This window comes from Mesoplodon bidens (genome assembly GCF_964165515.1).
Source record: "Mesoplodon bidens genome assembly, chromosome: 1".
Classification (NCBI taxonomy): Eukaryota; Metazoa; Chordata; class Mammalia; order Artiodactyla; family Ziphiidae; genus Mesoplodon; species Mesoplodon bidens.
In genome coordinates, this window is record NC_138176.1 from 377,688 (window position 1) to 397,296 (window position 19,609).

At 60.7% G+C, this 19,609-nt stretch overlaps 2 protein-coding genes across 3 annotated transcripts; one reads left to right on the forward strand and one right to left on the reverse strand.

The window, feature by feature from the left end:
* The first annotated feature begins 4,675 nt into the window (after window positions 1-4,675).
* Window positions 4,676-7,812, forward strand: FUOM (fucose mutarotase). Of its 2 annotated transcripts, XM_081237268.1 has the most exons (6): window positions 4,676-4,751; window positions 5,110-5,278; window positions 5,395-5,423; window positions 6,817-6,887; window positions 7,084-7,182; window positions 7,673-7,812. In XM_081237268.1, exons 1-6 carry the CDS (start codon window positions 4,730-4,732, stop codon window positions 7,802-7,804), a joined length of 522 nt encoding a protein of 173 aa, XP_081093394.1. In that variant the 5' UTR covers window positions 4,676-4,729; the 3' UTR covers window positions 7,805-7,812. The 2 variants fall into 2 exon arrangements, 1 of the variants encoding a protein (XP_081093394.1); XR_014016102.1 differs by lacking the exons at window positions 5,110-5,278; window positions 6,817-6,887; window positions 7,084-7,182; window positions 7,673-7,812 and adding an exon at window positions 6,130-6,166 and having other exon boundaries at window positions 4,707-4,751; window positions 5,355-5,423.
* A 5,409-nt stretch (window positions 7,813-13,221) lies between these two features.
* PRAP1 (proline rich acidic protein 1) lies at window positions 13,222-17,384 on the reverse strand (the record flags this gene model as incomplete). The annotated part of the gene is made up of 5 exons (XM_081246815.1): window positions 17,277-17,384; window positions 14,942-15,008; window positions 14,222-14,271; window positions 13,575-13,678; window positions 13,222-13,445 (listed from the first exon to the last, which is right to left on the reverse strand). The coding sequence occupies exons 1-5, from the start codon at window positions 17,282-17,284 to the stop codon at window positions 13,222-13,224; spliced, it is 453 nt and encodes a 150-aa protein (XP_081102941.1). The 5' UTR covers window positions 17,285-17,384.
* Window positions 17,385-19,609: the final 2,225 nt, after the last annotated feature.

Consider the following 19,609-nt stretch of genomic DNA (forward strand, 5'->3'; position numbering starts at 1 on the left):
ATTAGCTCTGCAGTCTCTTCCCAGGCCCTGTCATTCTGCAGTGTGTGCCGTGGTTGGGAGTTTGAGAAGGGCGCAGTGGTTCTATTACGGGACAAGACCCTCCCCAGACAGCAGACACTGGGTTCTGATGGAGTCGCCCATGAACGGTGGGCAAGGGAGTAGGTACAAGGGGACCATGAGATCAGGCTCTCCCCTGGGGTCAGGAAGGCCGGGCCCAGCCAGGCAGTCTTCATGGCAGTAGAGGTGGGAACCCCATTTATTAAAGCTGTGTAACCGGGGTTTGTACTAGTGACATACCATCTGGAATGAACAAGTAGAGGTATGTGCAGGAGGAAACCTTCAAGTTGGGATCAAGTCCGTGCATTAGTGTAATCTTTCACATGCGTTGGGCAGTGACCTTCATAACCGATTCCGAGCAACGGAGACCCGAGTGCTGGGGGGCCAGTTGTGAGGGCCCGTCCGAGACTCGCGGGTACCCTTGTCTCAGTGTCTCAGCCGGAAGCAGAGAAAGGGCCCGACGTGGAACGCGCACATGAGAGAGTGTGTGTCTCAAAGGTCTGCACGCATAGGGTCGTTTGGGTTCCAGACCGTGGCAGGGACGGGGCCCCACCCCCAGGCCCAGGGAACAGGATCTTCTCAGGCTGTGTGGTGGCCCCGGGCTTGGGGGAGACTGGGGACCGTCCAGTGGTGTGACTGTGTGCTTTGCTGTGGGTGACGGGGTTAAAGACAGACCCCAGCGGAACTTCAAGGACCACAAGCCCCAGAGAGCCCTCCACTCCCTCTTGAGTTAATTGACCTCTGGCCCCCTATTGTTTTGGGGTTTTGATTTGTTTCTGAAGCTGAGACCTTTCATTCTCATCTATCCGTATAAAATTGGCTTTTCCCTCTTATATTCCTACTAAAAAGATAAGCTTCAGGGAATGTTAACTTCAAGTCTCTCCACTCAGGTTTTGGAGTAGAAACTGCTCACACTGGGTGGAATTGGCCACTGTGGGCGGCCTGAGTGTGGGCCCTGCTGACCACCTCCCCGGGCAGCTTCCTTGACCAGCGAGGCTCCCCAGGGCAGTGGACGTGGGTTGTCTGTTGACTTCAGGTTCTCTGCCATCTTTCACGTACAGAACTTCCGCAGGAGCTGCCAGGCCTCCGGGCGTGTCACTGCAGGGCTGAGGGTCCATTTGGGAATGAGGTGGAAGGGGGCGGGCTCCGAGGGGAGAGAGCCTGGCCTGTCCCAGCTCTGGGTTGGGCTGTTTCCTGCGGCACAGACAGCAGTAAGTACTCGGGTGGCCAGCAGGCAAACCGGGCAGCCCTGTAAGGAGGGCCAGAGCCTGGAGGGCTGAGAACCAGCTGGCCTGAGTGAGAGCCCGTCTGCAGGCTGGGCAGTGAAGTTAGGTTTGGGGTTCTTAAGCGGAGGTATGATCCGGCCGGTGCAGGCACAGGCATCTGCACTGGGGTCTGCACTCAAGCCTGCACGTGTGGAGCAGGGTAGAGAGAGAGCAGACACAGGGTTGAAGGCCAAGGGCAGTGTCAGCAGGGCTTTTGGTGACATCTCGGCAGGGCACAGGAGCCACCTGCATTAGTCAGCTACTGCTGCATAATAAATTATCCCTAAACTCGGTGGCGTACCGGAGCAATCATCAGTTCTCCTTTCTCAGTTTGTATGGGTCAGGAATCCAGACAGGCCACCATGGGTCAGCTTGTCTCTGCTCCACAAAGTCTGGGGCCTCAGCTGGAGCCCCGCCTGAGCAATCGCTCCCTGGCCTGGTGGCTGATGCGGCACCACTGGGCTGAGCTGGGGCTGTGGGCTGAATGCCCACAGGAGGGCTCACCACGTTCATTCCCTCGGCTTCCTGCCAGTACCGTGTGTGCATTCCCAGTGGCAGAAGTTCACAAAAAACAGAAATAAAACCAACAAATTACTTAGGTAGAGATTAGTAAAAGTGTATTGTGCGCACACCAGAAAGACAGTTTGCAAACCAGGAGTACTCAAACCAAAACATGGGATGAGGCTCAGAGGATGTTGTTACAAAGTGGCGTATATAGTGTGAGGGCAATGATTCTTTATAGTGATTGGTTACAGATTCGAATTTTCTTAAAGAGAGTTGTCTAGTGGTTACCTCATGCCAGTTGGGGGAACTGTTTAAGTTTTGCTTATGATTTTCAGAGGCATAAGCAAGAACTGTCCCAGGTCAAGTTGACCTTTCTTGTCCTGCAAAATAAATTAAATTGTGCTTGTCTAACTGGTTTTGTCTCCTCGGGAGAAAATCGGTTGCATTTGATTATAACACCAGGGCAAGTGTTCTGAAGAGAGAATCAAAAGGAAGCCATACTGCCCTTTTTTTTTTTTTTGGCTGTGTTGGGTCTTCGTTGCTGTGCGTGGGCTTTCTCTAGTTGCGGCGAGCGGGGGCTACTCTTCATTGCGGTGCCTGGGCTTCTCATTGCAGCGGCTTCTCTTGTTGCGGAGCACGGGCTCTAGGCGTGCGGGCTTCAGTAGTTGTGGCGCACGGGCTTAGTTGCTCCGCGGCATGTGGGATCTTCCTGGACCGGGGCTCGAACCCATGTCCCCTGCATTGGCAGGTGGATTCTTAACCACTGTGCCACCAGGGAAGTCCCACCATACTGGCTTTTATGACCTGCCCCCAGAAGCCAGGCAGCAGCATGTGCAGCATTCTATTGGAGGCAGTTACAAAGGTCCACCTGGTTCAAGGAAGGGGACAAACCCGCCTCAGAGGAGGCGCGTCACTCACTGTGGTGTGTCAGATACAACACGGCGGCGGTGCTGCCATTTTGGGAAAACACAATCATACCTGTCGACTGAAATAAATGCACAACCTAAAAGTTGAGAATTATGCTTTATTCGGCAGACTTGCTGAGGACTTAAGCTCAGGATACAGCCTCTCAGCTCTCAGGGACTGTTCCGAAGAGGTAAGGGAGTGTAAGCAGATAGGGCAGGGGGGTCCCCGGAGAAAGAGAACCAGGAATGGCTTTCTGAACATATGAGAACCCTTTTTGGCCTACGCCATTTTGTGATCTAAGCCTGGCCCCGGTGCTTGCTCTTGAACAGGTCTCAGTAATCAGTGATGTTAAACAGGAACACAGGGACAGAGAAAAGGCAGTGATAAAAGCACAGTCCTAGTTCCTCCTCGAGGGATAAACATAATAATATACCTTGAGTTGTGCAGGAACTAAGGTCCCTACCCAGGTGGAGGGTGGAATGGTGATGTTGACCGTCCTGACTTAAATCAACAAAGACTTGACGCTGTCGACCTGACCTTTGCCCCAATTTTATGCTAAATTCTCTGTTCAAGCCCCTTCCTGAATATGCATATGCCCTTAGCTTAAAACTAACCCAGTTTTGGGCTTCCCTGGTGGCGCAGCGGCTGAGAGTCTGCCTGCTGGTGCAGGGGACAGGGGTTCGTGCCCCGGTCCGGGAAGGTCCCACATGCCGCGGAGCAACTGAGCCTGTGCGCCACAACTACTGAGCCTGCGCTCTGGAGCCCGTGCTCCGCAACGAGAAGCCACCGCAATGAGGAGTGGCCCCCGCTCGCTGCAACTGGAGAGAGCCCGTCTGCAGCAACGAAGACCCAACGCAGCCAAAAAAAAATTCCCCAGTTTTGCTGGTGGGGAGACACTGCTTTGGGAAAGATCCCCGGTGTTCTCCTTACTTGCTGTGATAAATTCTTCCTTCTCCCGATCTTTGCTGGCTTGGCTGTGTCTTTCGGCTCGACACCCACCGAGAGGTGAACCCAGTTTTCGGGTAACGGGAGGAGCCAGTATGTACAGGAGTTTTTGCAAGCAAAACAAAAAACCAGGTAGTCCGAACAGCAAAATATTACTGCTAATTAAAGAAAACCAGACATCTCAAGTTAATGAATTTAGTGCTTTCCTATGTATGGGAGGATGCAAGATGTATGGGCTCCTTGAAATCATTCCTTTTATATGCACCTCAGCTGGCCAGCTGAAGGTGATCCCTCCCCCCCAAAATTAAGACACCTAGTGTTGGGGGGCGTGGGGGTGGGGATGGGGGGGGTCCTGTGAAGCTCAGGTCGCTGGGGCCCCTACGGGGAGTCAGAGCACTGCTTCCCTGGGCAGGGGTGCGGCACCCTAGCCAGGTACCTGAGGGGTCTCAGCAGGCTGACGCCTGGAAGACAGCGCAGGGGTGCTCGCAGCACACCCGCTTGGCCCAGAAGTCGCACCCACCTGCCCTCAGGGTCCTTCCAGTGTGAACAGCGTTGGGTGAAGGAGTAAGTCCTCCCTGTGCCGCCACCCAGCCCTCCCCACCCCAGGGCACCACGGACCCTGCGGGCTGGAGGGGTTGGGGGACGAGTCCCCAAGGCCTGGGGGTGGAATGGGGGCTGGAGAGGAGGCCTTCATGCACGGAGGGCGCTGGAGAGGTCCTGGACCCGGCCGGGAAAGAGAGGCCTCGAAAGACGGCGCCTGCGGGGCTGGGCTGGGGTCGACCCCGCCCCGAGGCGGCCCACGCAACCCCAAGTCCTCCGCACTCCGGGGGAACCCTCCCTTCAAGCCACGCCCATCTCCCGCCGGGCCCCGCCCCTATATGCCCCCCGCCCCCTCCGGCCCCTCTCCCCTCCAGGATCCGCCCCACACGCGGCCCCGCCCTCCCCGGCCCCGTCCCTCGTGGCCGCCCCGCCCTCTCAGGCCCAGCCAGCAGGGCGGTGCTGAAGGGCGTCCCCGCGCTGCCGCGCCCGAGCTGCTCTACGCCCTGGCGCGGATGGGGCACGGAGATGAGATCGGTGAGGGCGGCGGGGGCAGAACTTCTGGGAGATCCACCCCCCGGGGACAGAAGTCGGGCGGGGCCCCTGGTCCTGGGTGGGAGCACTGCTTTGACCGCCCTCGCGCCCTCAAGGAAACTGAGGCCTGACTGGGCGGTCACGAGGACGATGGCCCTTGGTCCGAGAGGGGCTGTGTCCGGCAGATCCGGTTCCTCCCCCAGCCCGGGTGTGCGGGGCCCCGGGCGGCCAAGTCCACGCCCCGCCTCAGGCCCTGTGTGCCGCTCCTACTCCAGCCTTCACCCCACACGGCCCCCAAGGGGCCACCACCGCCTGCGCCTGGGCTGTCCCTGACGTTTGCAGCGGTTTCTCTTTTATTGAGGCTGTGAGCCTGGACCGGGCTGCGTGGCCGGACGCTGGGCGGGACTCCGGGCAGCGTTCGGGCGACACCTGCAGTTCCTCCGACGCCTGGTGCTCCCCCTCCTCCCCTCTCTCGGACGGGAAGGGAGGGGCAGTGGGCGCGTCCTAACGCATCTGACCGGCGACCCTGGGTCTGCGGCCAAGCCCGCGGTGGGAGGGTGCGCTGCGCGGACCCACCGCGGATATCTAACCGTGCTGGCTGTTCAGTTCTTGAGGACGTGAACTTCCCCACCGCCTCCATCTGCAGGTGTGGCCCAGAGGAGATCCCTGCCGACGGTGAGCCCCACCTTCTGCAGGCCGGGGTGGGGAGGGTGGACTGTCATCCGGCCCCTGGGCTGTCCAGGTGCTGCAGCTGTGCTCCTACCCCCACCAATTCCTCAGTAACCCACCAGTGACCCAGGAAATCTCAGTGCCAGGACCCTCAAGATTCTCCCTGCAGCCCCCAGCCCCCAGAAGTGAGCCTGGGCCTCCTGCCCCATCTCACACACCACTTGGTGTCTTCTTACAAATGGGGAAACTAAGGCCTGGCACCGTCTCGGCTGGCTGAGCAGCGGTTCCCGGCCCAGGTCAAGTGTTCAGCCTTTACTCTGCTCTAGAATCCCACCACTCGTGACCTGGCCTCAAAGGTTCCAGGTGTCCGCACACTCCGTCTCTTAAGACCCTTTCATCCCCCCAGGGGCCAGTGGGAGGTGAGGCTGGGAGCGCCCTGGAGCCAGGTCCAGGAGGTACCAGTAAGAGAGGGGTTAGCAGTCCTGAGGGTAATGGGGGGCATGGGCTGGGCTTGGGCTGGGCCTGGATGCCTCCACCCCCAGCAATGCTGTGAGGCAGGAACACGACTCTCCCTGCAGAGTTCAGGCCACTAAAGGCACAGAGGTGTGAAATGTGGGGTAAACGCAGCCCCCTGGACAGGGCGCTCCCAAACTGGCGGCCCCGGCTTCCGCCCCTGCTCAGGGAGCTGAGCCCGCTGTGCCTCGGTTTACAGCTTGGGCCACGTAACCCGAGGCGCTCTCCTCCCTTTCCGCAGGGTGGGCCACGGAAAGGCCCACATGGTGGAAGAGAAGGAGGCCTAAGTAAGTCACGGTGCGGCCCCCAGAAGTGACACACACACGCTGGCAAACAAGCAGTTAGCATTCAGCATCCAATATGCAGAAAAGTCTAACCTTGTTGAAACGAGGGAAAAAAGGCAGAAGGAAATGCACTCCCACAGTAGCAGGGTTTCCTTTACGTGGTAAGATTACAGCCGGTTCTTTTTCTTCGTGGGCTTCTGCATTTCCTGGTTTTGTACAATGAGCACACATTAGTTTAACAATCAGAAACCAACTTTCGGGAGAGCAGGGGCCCTTGGAGCCAAGTGGGGCAGGTCTGGGGACAGCCTGGGGCCAGAGGGGCCTTCTTCCAGACCCCACTGTCCTCGTCACAAGGAGGTCATCTCCAGGGCCTTCTGGGTTCAAGGAGGTGGCCCAGGTGCCCCTCCTGGTGGACGAGTGTTTGGGGGTCACCACCAACAACCCGTGTGGTAGAGTGAAGGGGGATGGGCAGGGCCAAGACAGTGGCAGGTACTGTGGCCAGGGCGGGGAGACACCAATGTGACCTCAATAAGTGTCACCCCACGGGCAGCAGGTGGCCGGGCAGGAGAGGGCTGCGTCTGAGGCCGGCACTCTGCCCTCAGGCCTGGGCATCCCTCAGCACCTGGAGGCTGTGCTGCAGCTACTACCACTGGACAGCTACGTGGAGAGCCCGGTAAGGCTGCTCTGTGCCTCAGTTTACCCTTTGCCAGAACTCGGGGGGCCACTTGCCTTGGGTAGGGGGGAGGACCCGTGTCCCCAAAGACCCCTGAGCCTGATCAGAGGAGCCCTGAACTGTCACCCAACAAAGGGTCCTGGAGGCACCCAGGGCAGGAGCGGTGGGCCACAGAGCTGACCCCCTCTGTCTCCAGGCTGTGGTCATGGAGCTGGTGCCCAGCAACAGGGAGAGGGGCCTGCAGACCCCAGTGTGGACAAGCTACCAGTCCATCCTCTCCAGGGCCGGCTGTGCGGTGAGCCTGAGATCCCCACCAGGAAAGGGGTCAGGGATCCTCTGTGCCTCCTTGGAGTCCCGAGAGAAGTGAAAGACAGGCCCCCCCCGAACCCTGCACCATGGTTGTGCGAGCTTCTACCCGGGGGTATGGCCACCCCTTGCCCCGGCCTCCCCGCTCCCTTCCAGGACCCTGACCTATCTCTGCCTGGGGGTCCTCACCCACCCCAGCCTGTCTGAGCAGAGCCAGGGGAAAGCGGGGAACCCCTGGCCCCTGTCTGTGGTCAGAGGTCTGGCCTGATGCTGCCTGTCACCCCCCCACACCCTTCAAGGGGCTGGGCCTGTCCTCCCAGGACCACCCACCAGCAGGTCTTGGGCAGGACCTTCCTGAAGAGAGGACCCGGGGCTCCTGTCCTGGACAGCAGCCCCACCCCAACCCCCAGGGCAGCTCAGACGATTCAAGGGCCCCAGGCAGGTGGCCACCACAGCCCCCTGTGCACCTGTCCGCCCAGCCCTCGCAGGTCAGGAGCCCAGCGTCCTGGGGACCCCAGCCTGGAGAATCTGCTGATGCCCCACTGGGCCTGGGGCCCTCAACCGTCCCCCCTTGCCTTGCAGAGGCCCCTGGCCACAATAGAGAGATTTGAGTTTTATGAGCGGACCAGAAAAGCTTTTGTTTTGTTTTTTGTTTTGTTTGCGGTACACGGGCCTCTCACTGTTGTGGCCTCTCCCGTTGTGGAGCACAGGCTCCGGACGCGCAGGCTCAGCGGCCATGGCTCACGGGCCCAGCCGCTCCGCGGCATGTGGGATCTTCCCGGACTGGGGCACGAACCCGTGTCCCCTGCATCGGCAGGCGGACTCTCAACCACTGCGCCACCTTGGAAGCCCCGGAAAGGCTTTTGCTGTTGTGACAACTGGGTGAGCTCTGGCTGGACCCGCTGGGTCCACTGGGTCCACTGGGTCCTGCTGGGTCTGGGCCAAGCCTGGGGCCCTACCCCTTCCCGCTGCAGAGCCCTCCCCACCCTCTGCTCAGCCCCTGCCCCGGGGGGGACTAGGTGCCCCACGGGGAATGGCAGAGCTGAGGGCTTTGCTGCAAGTGCACAGGGTGGGTGGCAGCGCAGGGCTCTGGGCACCCCAGTCCTCTCCATCCCAGCTCGGCATTCAGCCTGCTCCTTATGCAGGGGGGCGGCCCTCTACGGAAGCCTCATCCTCGAGAAGGGGTGCTGGCCCCCGACGCCCTGTTCCAGGCCTGTTGAAGACCACCCACCCAGAGAGGGATCTGGAACCCTGAGCCCGACGCCGCCACCAGCAGGCGTGTCCAGCGGCAGATGAACTGGCCTGGCCCTGCCCGGCAGCGCTCAAAGCTCACCCAGCCAGGGGCTCCGGGGGCCCAGCATGTCCTGGATGGGCCTCTGCTGACCAGGGCTGGCGTTATCCCAGTTCAGGGAAATGATGGAAAAGTGCAGTGACTTGCTGGCAAATAGTCCAAAGGTTTAAACAGGAGCTCCATCTTCACTCACAAAGGCCTGTTTGGTGCTGAGTACAACAGCGGCTGTGGGCTCCCCGGAGGGCAGGCCCCACCCACTCTCCGTGAACCCTCAGGTGGGAAGTAAGGCCTCCCTCCTCCCGATGGGTTTGGGTCACCTGACTTGGCAAGTCCTTGGGTTTGGGGAGAGTTCACACAGGTCGAGACCCTCGCGTGGGGAGATCGCACAGAGGGCCTGGGCAGGGGCCTGGGTGATGAAGCACATGGCAGGGGGCCTGGAGGTGGATGCATCAGCTACCCAGGCAGCTCTGAGTTGGCTGCAGTCACTAAGGTGCCCTTGAAGAGGGGGTCGGGGCTGTTCCTTCAGCCCCAGAGGCAGGAGGGCAGGTGGCAGAGGCTGGTCTGGAGCTGACCACACCGTCAGCTGGGGTGGGGGGCGCTGGGCCCCGTGCCTGTGTTTCCTTGCTCTGGTGGTTGAGCACCTGCTGAATACACATGAGCCCAAGTGGGTCTGGGGAGGGCCGGGGCAGCAGGTAGAGGACAGGAGGACGCGAGGCGCCCAGGCAAAGGGGGCCTGCAAAGTTGCGACGGCTTCCCGGCACATTCTCAAACTGGGTCTCCCTGGGTGGGCGGGGTTCCCACCGGCCATTGTCCCTCCCTGAGGGCGCTCTCCCTGCTCTTCCAGACCTTCTCACAGCACGTGGGCGTGGAAGCTGGGATGACCAGGGATCCCCAGGGCTCGGGGGAGGCTCCCATGGTTAGGACCAGGGGCTGGTGGGCCTGGAAGGCAGACAGGTCCACTGGGCGGAGGTCTGGGGCTCAGCCTGGGGAAGGGACCACATTCTGGGCCCGCCACTGCCGGGGCTAATCTCAGACCCCTGACCCCACGGCCAGCCGCTTCCAGCCACACACGGGCCTCTCTTGAAACAGCTTTATTGAGGTTGAATTGACACGCTGTAAGTAAGCTGTTCACGTTTAAAGCATTCAGTTAGATTCGTTTGGGTGTTGGACCAGCACCTCCATCCCCCGCTTCTGCCCTGCTGGTCTGCCCCCCTCCCTGCTGGTCAGTGTGCACTTTGCAGAACTCTGTGTAAGTGGAAGGCCGTGCATGCCCTCTGCGTGCTCACGGTGGGGTGGGGGGTGTGTGTTTGCGTGTGCTGTGTGTGTCGATGATTCCACTTTGCTGCAGAGCGGGATTCCGCTGTGCACGCGCTGCCGTGTTCCATCCAGGCAGCTCTTGGGGGGCACCGGGTTGCTTTCAGCTCTTGGCTGTTGCAGACAAGCTTGCTGTGAACGTGCCCGCACAAGTCTGCGTGGACACGAGCCTTCATTTCTGGAGTAAACACCTCTGGTCAAGGCTCGGCCGTAGGGCGTGTGTATGTGTGACTTTGTAAGGAACTCCCAAACCGTTTCCAAAGCAGCTGAGCTGGTTTACATCCCCAGCCCTGGGAATGTGCATTCCAGCCCCTGGCCCTCATCCTGGCTGCCGGTCTTTCCCGTGAGCCGCTCTAAGGGGACTGTAGCGGTGAGTTCTCTGATCATTAATGGCGTTGAACATCTTCTCATGGGTGTATGTGCCTTCTGTTTTCTTTGGTGACATGAATGGTCAATCTCTTGCCCATTTTGGCACTAGGGCATTTAATGATTCTGGTCACCAATTCCACTGTGTGTGGCGGGGTAGGGGCAGGGGGCTTCCCCCACCGCCAAGCAGCCCCTCGGCACCAGCCGGCGTCCTGCAGTCTGCTTGGTTCTGACACCCCCTGCCCGGGGACACGTCAGATCCTGCAGGTTCAGGGCTCAGTCCCACAGGACTGCCCCCCATGATGCCCCCACTCCAGATGCCAGTCCCAAGTCCAGGGGGGCACCCAGGCTTCTGACAGACCGGCTGTAGATGGAGGGTTCCCTTGACCCCTCCTCAGACTCAGTTTTCTAGGGCGGCTCACAGAACTCAGGGAAACATTCACTCCCTAGATAACTGCTTATCCTAAAAGGATAGGACTCAGGACCAGCAGGCAGATGAGGTATGGGGAGGGGCTTCCGTGCCCTCTCCAGCACCCCTCTCCCCGCACCTACACGTGCTCACCAACCCAAAGCTCTCCAGACCCATCCTTCTGGGTTTCTGTGGAGCCTTTAATACATAGGCTATTTGATTCAGTCACTGGCCACTGGCGACTGATCCGACCCCCAGCCCCTCTCCCCTCCCCGAGGTCTGGGCGTGGGGCTGGAGGTTCCAAACCTCTATTCCTGGTCACTTTCCTGCAACCGGCCCCATCCTTAGGGACCTTCCCAGAGTCACCTCAATCACACAGCAAAGGACAACTTTATCACGCCCATCACTCAGGAAATTCTAAGGGCTTTAGGGGCTCTGTGCCAGCATCAGGGATGACGAGCACGCACATTTCTGATTATAAGTCACAGTATGACAGTACTTTTCACTTAGTCCAGACTCTTGCTGGGGAGCCCCAGTGCCCACCAGAAGGGTCTTGGGTTCAACCAAATGCTCAGACTCAGGGAAGAGCACAGACCACCCTTGCCAGCCGTCCACTGAGGAAGAACGTCCCACAGGTGCAGTGGGTCACAGCTGCCCTGTGGCTCAGGGCAGCTCAGGTGTGTGGGGATGAGGGTCGCTGCGCACCACCTGGCCAAGAGCCTGTGCCCCCAGACACAGGTGCAGCGTCCAGGGTCCCCGGCAGGACCACTGCATCAGGGAAGCCAGGGCTGCGGCTCCCGGGAAGGACCTCAGTTGTCTGAGGTCCCTGCCAGGATGCCTCACCCACCAGCAGTCACTCTGCAGAAGCAGTACTGCCTAGTGACGCCAGGGAGCAGAGGCAGGGGATCCAAGCTCAGCACCCTCTGTAGAAGGGGTGAGCAGTGGCAGTGCGCCTGGGAGTTTGGGGGCGGGGGTCACAGGGGGCTGAGCCGGCCTGTGGCCTCTGCCAGTGTCTCCTGCTCACCCCCAAGTCCCCAGCTCCTGTGGGTCTCTGGCTGTGCCCTCAGGGCAGACAGTGCCCACCGGGGACCTGGCTCCAGCAGGGCTGGAGAGAGACTTGGCCACAAACACCACCCTGGGCTGCCCAGGGCCGTGGCCACCATCGACCTCGGGTCTGAGCAGGTCACCGCCGGGGCCTCGGTCTCCTCGTTGGTACTGGGGGCAACAAAGCTTCTGTCTGTGGGGCCTCGAAGCCGGGAGGCATGTACGCCTCTGAGCAGCGCATCTTGGGGTGAGGCTGCCATTTGAGGCCTCCAGGGGCGTGGGACTCGTGGGGTGACACAGGAGCTTTAGGGCACATGGGGTCCCCAGGACAGACCCACGGTCTCTGGAGCAGCCGGGCGCCTCTTTCTGTCTTAGCCCCCAGCAGGCTCAGTCTGGGCGGTGGGGAAGTTTCAGGCACCAAGTGCTTCCCTCTCGATGCTGGATCGCGATTGCCACACAGAAACCCCGCCTGCACTTGGACACACCCCAGCACATGTACAACTTGTGGAAAATTCCAGTGACCCTATACCTGCATCTGCGACATCAGGCCTGCTGAGCCAGGCCATGTCAGAGGACTAGTCACCTCAGAGAGCGCCGGCAACTGCCCAGAAAATGAGGACAGAAAGGCTGGGGCCAAGTCTACCCCCACTCACCTGTGCACCCGCCTGCCATCCCCCTGAGCGCCTGTCCACTTGCCCCCCCGTCCCCCTGAGCACCTGTCCACTTGCCCCCCGTCCCCCTGAGCACCTGTCCACTAGCCCCCTCATCCCCCTGAGCACCTGTCCACTTGCCCCTGTCCCCCGAGCACCTGTCCACTTGCCCCCAGTCCCCCTGAGCACCTGTCCACTTGTCCCCCATCACCCTGAGCACCTGTCCACTTGTCCCCCAGTGTCCTGCTGAGCACCTGTCCACTTGCCCCCATCCCCCTGAGCACCTGTCCACTTGCCCCTGTCCCCCTGAGCACCTGTCCACTTGTCCCCCCATCCCCCTGAGCACCTGTCCACTTGCCCCTGTCCCCCTGAGCACCTGTCCACTTGTCCCCCATCACCCTGAGCACCTGTCCACTTGTCCCCCAGTGTCCTGCTGAGCACCTGTCCACTTGCCCCTGTCCCCCTGAGCACCTGTCCACTTGCCCCTGTCCCCCTGAGCACCTGTCCACTTGTCCCCCCATCCCCCTGAGCACCTGTCCACTTGCCCCCCGTGTCCCGCTGAGCACCTGTCCACTTGCCCCCCCGTCCCCCTGAGCACCTGTCCACTTGCCCCCCCATCCCCCTGAGCACCTGTCCACTTGCCCCCTGTCCCCCTGAGCAGTCAGTGACTGGGCTCCCTGCTCCCGAGTCCTTTCCATTCTCTGGTCCTGTCCGCGGGGAGCCCAGAGAAGCTCCGTCCGCACCCCAGCACATGAGGAGGCCTGGGGGAAGCAGATGGCTCCCAGAGCATGGGCGCTGGATGCAGGAGCCGAGCATCAGCCTGGGGCTGCCCAGGGGCAAGCCTGGGGCCCCACTTCTCCCAGACAGAGCAGGTGGGGCCCACGTCACTGTTCTTGAAGACACGTGTGGCTGCTGCCTCTGCAGAGTTTATTTTTGCAGCTGGGGGGGGGGGGGTCAAGGCTCCCAGGGGTCCTCCTTGGGGTGGTAGATGTGGTCTCGGTCCTCCTCTGGCCCTTGAAGCACCTGTTGAGGTAGCAGCACCTGAGCCCAGGGCCTTGCCTCCTCCTTGGCCTCCTCAGGCCAGTTGTGGTACAGGCTGTCCTGGTCAGGCTCAGGGCCCCGCCTGGGGCTTGGGACACGGCCCAGGGTGTCCTCAGTCTCTGCCAGAGCCTTGGCACCTAGGGACAGACAGAGGGAAGTGTGGCCTCAGTTTCCCTCCTGAGGCTTCATTCGTCCAAGTCGGCCCCTTGCGAGCCCCCTGCCATGACCTTGCTCCCCCCTCCCCAGGGGGCAGCGCCTGCCCTGACCTTGCCGCTTCTCCCCGGTGGCGGCCAAGAGCTTTGGTGCCATGAACAGCCACATGAGCTGGCTGTCCTTCTCCGGAGGCTCCACAGCTCGGGCGCCCCAGGCCCTGTGAGCAAGAGCGTCTGGGTCAGGTCACCGTGCGCAGCGGGAGACCCCAGGACAGCACCCCTGCCCCGCCCCCAACCCAGACCCTCGCGCCAGGCATCCCCACAACGTCCCTCATGTGTGTGGGGCCCGGGAAGGCCCCCGAGGGTGAAGCCTTGAGAAGGCTCCATGTGCTTGGCCGGGGCTCCCTCCTGTGCCGAGGTCAGCGGAGCCCAGTCTACAGGTGGTGCTGCGTCCTCCCGCCTGGCCGGCCGTCTCACGTGGGTACAGGAAGGGGGCACGGCTGGCCCAGTCTGCTGCCTTGGCCACCCCAGGCGGGAGCCACCCTGGAGGCTACAGGGGAGCAGCGGACCCGGGCGGTGCAGGAGTGGGGGACTGGATCCTCCAGGCCCTGCGCTCTTCTCAGATCTCAGGGGCTCCTGTGCCTCCCCTCCCCAAAGCTGCTGGACAGGATCCCCCCTCCATCCATGAAGACCCCCAGCTCAGGGAAGGCCCCAAGGGGGCACAGCAGGGGAAGGCGCGAGAGGCTGCCGGGGGCACTCACTCCTTCGTGTCCTGCTCAGCCCCGACTTTGCCTTTGTTCTGGACGAGGACCTGGGAGAGAGAGGTCGCAGGTGAGGCTCAGTGCGGTCCTCCAAGGGTCCTCCTCTGGGGACTGGCTGGAGGCCGTGTGGTTTCTGGGGAGACTTGGGGACAGCATGGCGTCTATACTTGCACCACCTGTCCCCTGGTGGCCTGAGGAAGGGGGGCCAGTTCCTCTGTCCGTACTTCCTTGCGGGGCCAGTGGGGCAGGGGAGCAAATGAAACGGGTGACTCAGCCCAGTGACCAGTGCCCGGCAGCTGTGGGACAGCTGTGCCGGTCCTCCTGTGTCTCCCTCTTCACCTGGCACTCCCAGGGTGTAGGGCTGAGTGGCCCGGACCCAGGGCTGGTGAAGAACACGGCCCCAGCACAGTCCTGGCCCCTGGGCAGCTCTGCATGTGGAGGTGCCCTGGGCTTCACAGCACAGGTGAGCATCATCAGGCCCCCTCCTCCACCTGGCTCACCTGGGGTCGTCGAGACTTGTCCATCAGACCCTGCAGAGGGGCCGCTCCCCTCATCCTGAGGGTCCCCCCAGTGCCCATGGGCCCGCCCGGTGCAGAGGACCTGCAGTCCCGTGGGTGCCACGCCTTCCCTGCCCTAGGCCGGCTGGTGCCTTTCTCCCCCCCCGTTGATGGGGCTGAGGGCGGAAGCCACGGGGCGGCCGGGTGAGGAGCCCGCACATACCTGGGGGGTCCATGCTGAGCTCGCCTCCAGCAGAAACACAGCCCCCAGGCTGGTGATCAGGAGAAGCCTGGGGGACAAGGGAGGAGCGTGAGAGACAGGCAAGGCTCTACCTCTGCCCCGCGACCTCCAGACACGACGCCTGGCATGGCCGGCGATGGTCCAGCCAGGGGGGCCAAGGGCCGGGTCCTGATCAGGTCCACAGTTGGTTTACTGTCCCCCACGTCACAGAGCAGGCCACGCAGGCACAGAGATGGGGCCTCCACAGGCCCACACCTGCTCCCGGACCCTTGGACCCCACCCTGCAGGCCCGGGTTACCGCGTGGATCTGGTGGTCCCAGCTTTGCCTCTGGCCCTGCGGCGTGTGCCGGCCGCACCGTTGGGGCCTGGCGCAGTGGGGCTGTGGCACCGATGGGGCACAGGCTTGGGGCTCAGCTGGCAGGCGCTCAAGCCCGCAGCACCCCTGAGGCTGTGCCCGTGGCTCCTCAGAGGCAGGTGGCACTCTGCTCTGTCCCAGAGCCGTGGGTGGACGCCGGGGCCATTACCTGGGCGGGAAGCCCAGGAGGGGCGGGGAAGATGGGGTGCTCCGCCGGGACACGTCTAGCCTGACCTCAAGGAGCTCGAGGACCCAGCCCAAGCAGGGGCTCCGAGGAGCGATGGCCGAAGGCAGGAGGTGTGGAGGGACGCACAGGACAGAAGGCGACCAAGGGACTCAGCAGCGAGGAGGCCTCACCCAAGACAGGCCGGGTCGGGAGAGCAGGGGACGGCCGGGGCTGACTGCGGCGGGGACGCGTGGCGTGGGGTTAGGGTGCCCACGCGTGCCTGTGCGTGTGCATGGCCGCGTGCGTGGTGTGGGTGTGCGTAGCGTGCGCGTGTGTGGTGTGCATGTGCCCCGTGTCTTTTGCATTATTAAAATACAAGACAACAGGCCCCCAGTGGAGTTGCTGAGCTGAGCCTTCAGCGCCTTTGGTGCCTCGAGGCACCAAACTGAGACGTCAGTACAGGGTGGGGTGGGTGGGGTGGGGTGGGCCGGGCCCTCCCCGGGATGGAATCCTGAGCCAAACAATCCGGAACTGCCAGGCGGCACTCGCGGCCCTGCCTTTCCCTGAAAGAAGGTGACCCGACCACAGCCAGCGCCCTTCGCTTACAGGAACTTCCTTGTTCACCCCCGGCCTGTAGAAGTCTTTCACTCTGTACAGCTCACTGGAGCTCCTTTCTATCTGCTAGATTGGATGCTGCCCCGATTTGAATCGAGTTTTGCTTAAATAAACTCAGAATGTTTGACACGCCTCAGGGCATCTATCTCTCGGCAGTGGCAGTCCGTGGGCAGGAAGGTTTCTGCTCCGCAGCTGGGCCAGGCTGGGAGCACGTGGCTGTGGGAAGGGGGCAGGGGCGGCCCATCAGGCTTCCTGCCTGATGCCCCTATTCCAGCCCCACAAAGACCTTCGCTCCTCTGGGTGACTCAGCACTTTGGGGTGGAGGTTCCCCTGCACTCCCAGGGGGCAAAGGGCAGGGGCCTGCCCTGAACTGCAGGGCGCTGGCCCAGTCTGGTCAGCTACCCTGCCTCTCCTGGGCACCGACCCTAGACAGAGGCTCTGGACACCAAGAGGTCCCCATGTCACTGATCAGCCCGCCTCTGGTCCATGCTGGAGTCCCTAGGAGAACCCCCCAGGACAGGAGGGCCGGGGAGAGCTCTGGCTTAAAGGGGGAGGGGCCCCCCACCCCTGCCACAGGTGGAGGAGGCGGAGGGAGACCCCCTCAGGGGAAATGGCCTCTGACATCAGGGTCCTGGAGGAGCCCCAGTGCTTCCCCTGCCTCACACCCCAGCTCCCAGGGTGACGACCCCTTGGGCTCCAGCTGCCCCACCCGCATCGCCCCCCAGCCTCCAGCCCCGTCTCAGCGTCTTGACCCCCACTTTCATTTCATCAGTCACAGACCTGCCTTCTTTGGCCCTGGTGCTTCCCACCCGCTGCCAAGGGCTCCCGGGTGACTCTCCACAGGGTCAAGGGACCCCAAGGGACAGTGGTCTCTCTCAGAAGCCACAGGGGTGGCCTTTGGAGCTGGAGCCCAGGGGCTACAATCATTCTGGAGGACTCGGGAGGGAAAGCCCTGTCCCCAAGCCATTGACATCCGGGAGGAGCCGGCGTCCTGGGGAGCAGCCAGACCCTGGTTTGCAGACAGAGCCCCGACCCCCATCTGAAACCGGGCTGGGCTGGGGACCCAGGTGCCCCAGGGGCTGTTCCCTGAGTCCAGGGCTCCTGGACCCAAGTGACCACACAGCAAAGCTGTGGGTAGGGTGTTTGGGTGGGGACCCGGGTTTGCAGGCGCTGGGCGTTACCTCCTCATGCTGGGGTCCCCTCTTCAGTGTAGATGGCGCTCTGGGGGACCTGCAGCTGCAGACCCAGCTAGCCAGCAGCCCAGGGATCCAGATGTCTGGTCCTCTTCCTCCCCGCCCTCACCTCTCGAGGTCTTATGGCCCCCGTGTGGGCGTGTCTGGACAGAGGTCGGGGCGGGGATCCTGACTGGGCTGCCGAGGTGACTGAGTCCACCTGTGTGTCACACGCATGACCCTCCCCAGCACCCACCTCCTGCCCGCTCCAGTCACCTGACACAGCCCTACCTCCCCCCACCTCTCCACACGCTGGAACTCGCACAGCCTCCGCCCCACCCAGGCCCTGGGCTCTGTCACCCAGGGGCATGGGACCCCAAGTGGGGCTGACTGCTTGGATGGAAGCCGGAGGGCGTCCCAGCCCACCCTGCCTGCTGGGTCTTCAGCCGCAGCTGCTGGACTCCTCAGAAATATCACAGGTTCCCCAAACTTTTTTTTTTTTTTTTTTTTTGGCTGCACTGGGTCTTCGTTGCTGCGTGCGGGCTTTCTCTAGTTGCGGCGACCGGGGGCTACTCTTCGTTGTGGTGCGTACGCTTCTCATTGTCGTGGCTTCTCTTCTTGCAGAGCATGGGCTCTAGGCACGCGGGCTTCAGTAGTTGTGGCATGCGGGCTCAGTAGTTGTGGCTCGTGGGCTCTAGAGCTCAGGCTCAGGAGTTGTGGCGCACAGGCTTAGTTGCTCCGCAGAATGTGGGATCTTCCCGGGCCAGGGCTCGAACCCATGTCCCTTGCATTGGCAGGCGGATTCTTAACCACTGCGCCACCAGGGAAGCCCTCCCCAAACTTTTTAATGATCCAGTACCGAACCCAAGCAACATCTGACTCTTGATTCAATATTTTCATACAATTAACATACATAATAGCTTTTACAGTAAAAACACCCCTCTACGCGTTACACCTCTGACTGCACGGCTGGTGTAGGAGCCCCGACGGCGGGATCTACGGTTCTTGCAGCCGCAGCACTCAAACTCCCAAAGCCCTTAAAGCCACAGAGCAGATCCAACCCTTACATCATCCTAGTGAGGAATAATTATAACAGCTCAACCTGCGTGCACCAAACAGACGGAAAGTCACTCACCACTGCTCCTCCACGGGCCACACTGGCAGCGTAGCTGTTCTTACCCGACATCTTGATGTTGCAGGGGCTTAAAACTGCTCATGGCCTCACGTCATCTATACTATTTTGCTTGGCACAGTCAAGTCACGAACATATTCACGGCCGTACCATAATTTTAGCCCGTGGCCTAAACATTTCTTCCACTAATGGCAATGACGACTATTAGCAAGGCTTACAAACGTAGCCCTGCCCCCAACAATCAGCTTAATTAGAGAATTATTTGTAGTAGTGACACCAAGTCCCCGTAAAACCGAGTTCCCTTACTGAGTTCATGATTCATCTCTCCACCCAAAACTTTATTCCCTTTCTTGTTCCCTCTGACCTCAATCCTGTGCTAACTGAGCACTAATCAACCAGAGTCAGGTGACAAAGATGGCTGCTGTTGATAACATGGCTAATGTACTAAAATTGCCTGGTAGACATCATCGTTATTGTACACACTCAGATTGTTTCTCCAGGGCAAGATGATCTCACAGACCCCCCAGCCATGGACCGCCTGGCCTGAGAATGTAAACCAGAGACAGGCTGACTCCTGAAACTAGATTCAGAAATGTCACAGAAATGTCACAAAACGATGATGAATCCCAGCCTCTTTCTTTGTTCCCCTTTTTAAAAAATCCCCTAACTCAAAGACCAAGTTGGTCAGAAGCTTATCTGAGTTGGTCTGGGTGGATCTGAGGCTTGTCTCTCATGTCCTTGTTTAAAGCCTGCAAATAAACACTTCCTTTGCTGCAAACACCTGCTGTCAGGAGGTGCTTTCTGCTCCGGGGGGACAAGTGCCCTTGCTTGGGTGCAGTAACGTCATCTTTCTCAGGATCCAGCATCACCATCATCCTAATAGGGCTCAATACATTCATCACTGCCTCAGCGTACATACTCCTCTCAGGTCAACTAGGCCTCGTAGTAGTAACTGCCGACAGCAAACCGCTGCCTAGCATGCCTCCATGCCTTCACACGTGCGTTCTTCAAAGCCATGCTCTGTATATGCTCCAAAGCTCTTATTCACAGCCTACAGCAAACACGTATCAGCCCAGTTAAGTTAAGTTTGCTCTCCTTCCTCGTTACACCTCAGTACAACCCTATCTAATGTACATGGGTAATCTCCATCATAACCAGAACACCAATAAGCAGCGACCAACCCGTAACAATCACCAGTCAAGTACCGTAA

Excerpts from the sequence above, each read along its gene's own strand:
- FUOM (XM_081237268.1), top strand. The coding sequence starts at position 4,730 with ATGGGGCACGGAGATGAGATCG. Across the intron at positions 4,752-5,109 it reads GGGGCACGGAGATGAGATCG|GCTGTGAGCCTGGACCGGGC; the intron begins GTGAGGGCGGCG and ends TCTTTTATTGAG. Across the intron at positions 5,279-5,394 it reads CATCTGACCGGCGACCCTGG|GTGTGGCCCAGAGGAGATCC; the intron begins GTCTGCGGCCAA and ends CTCCATCTGCAG.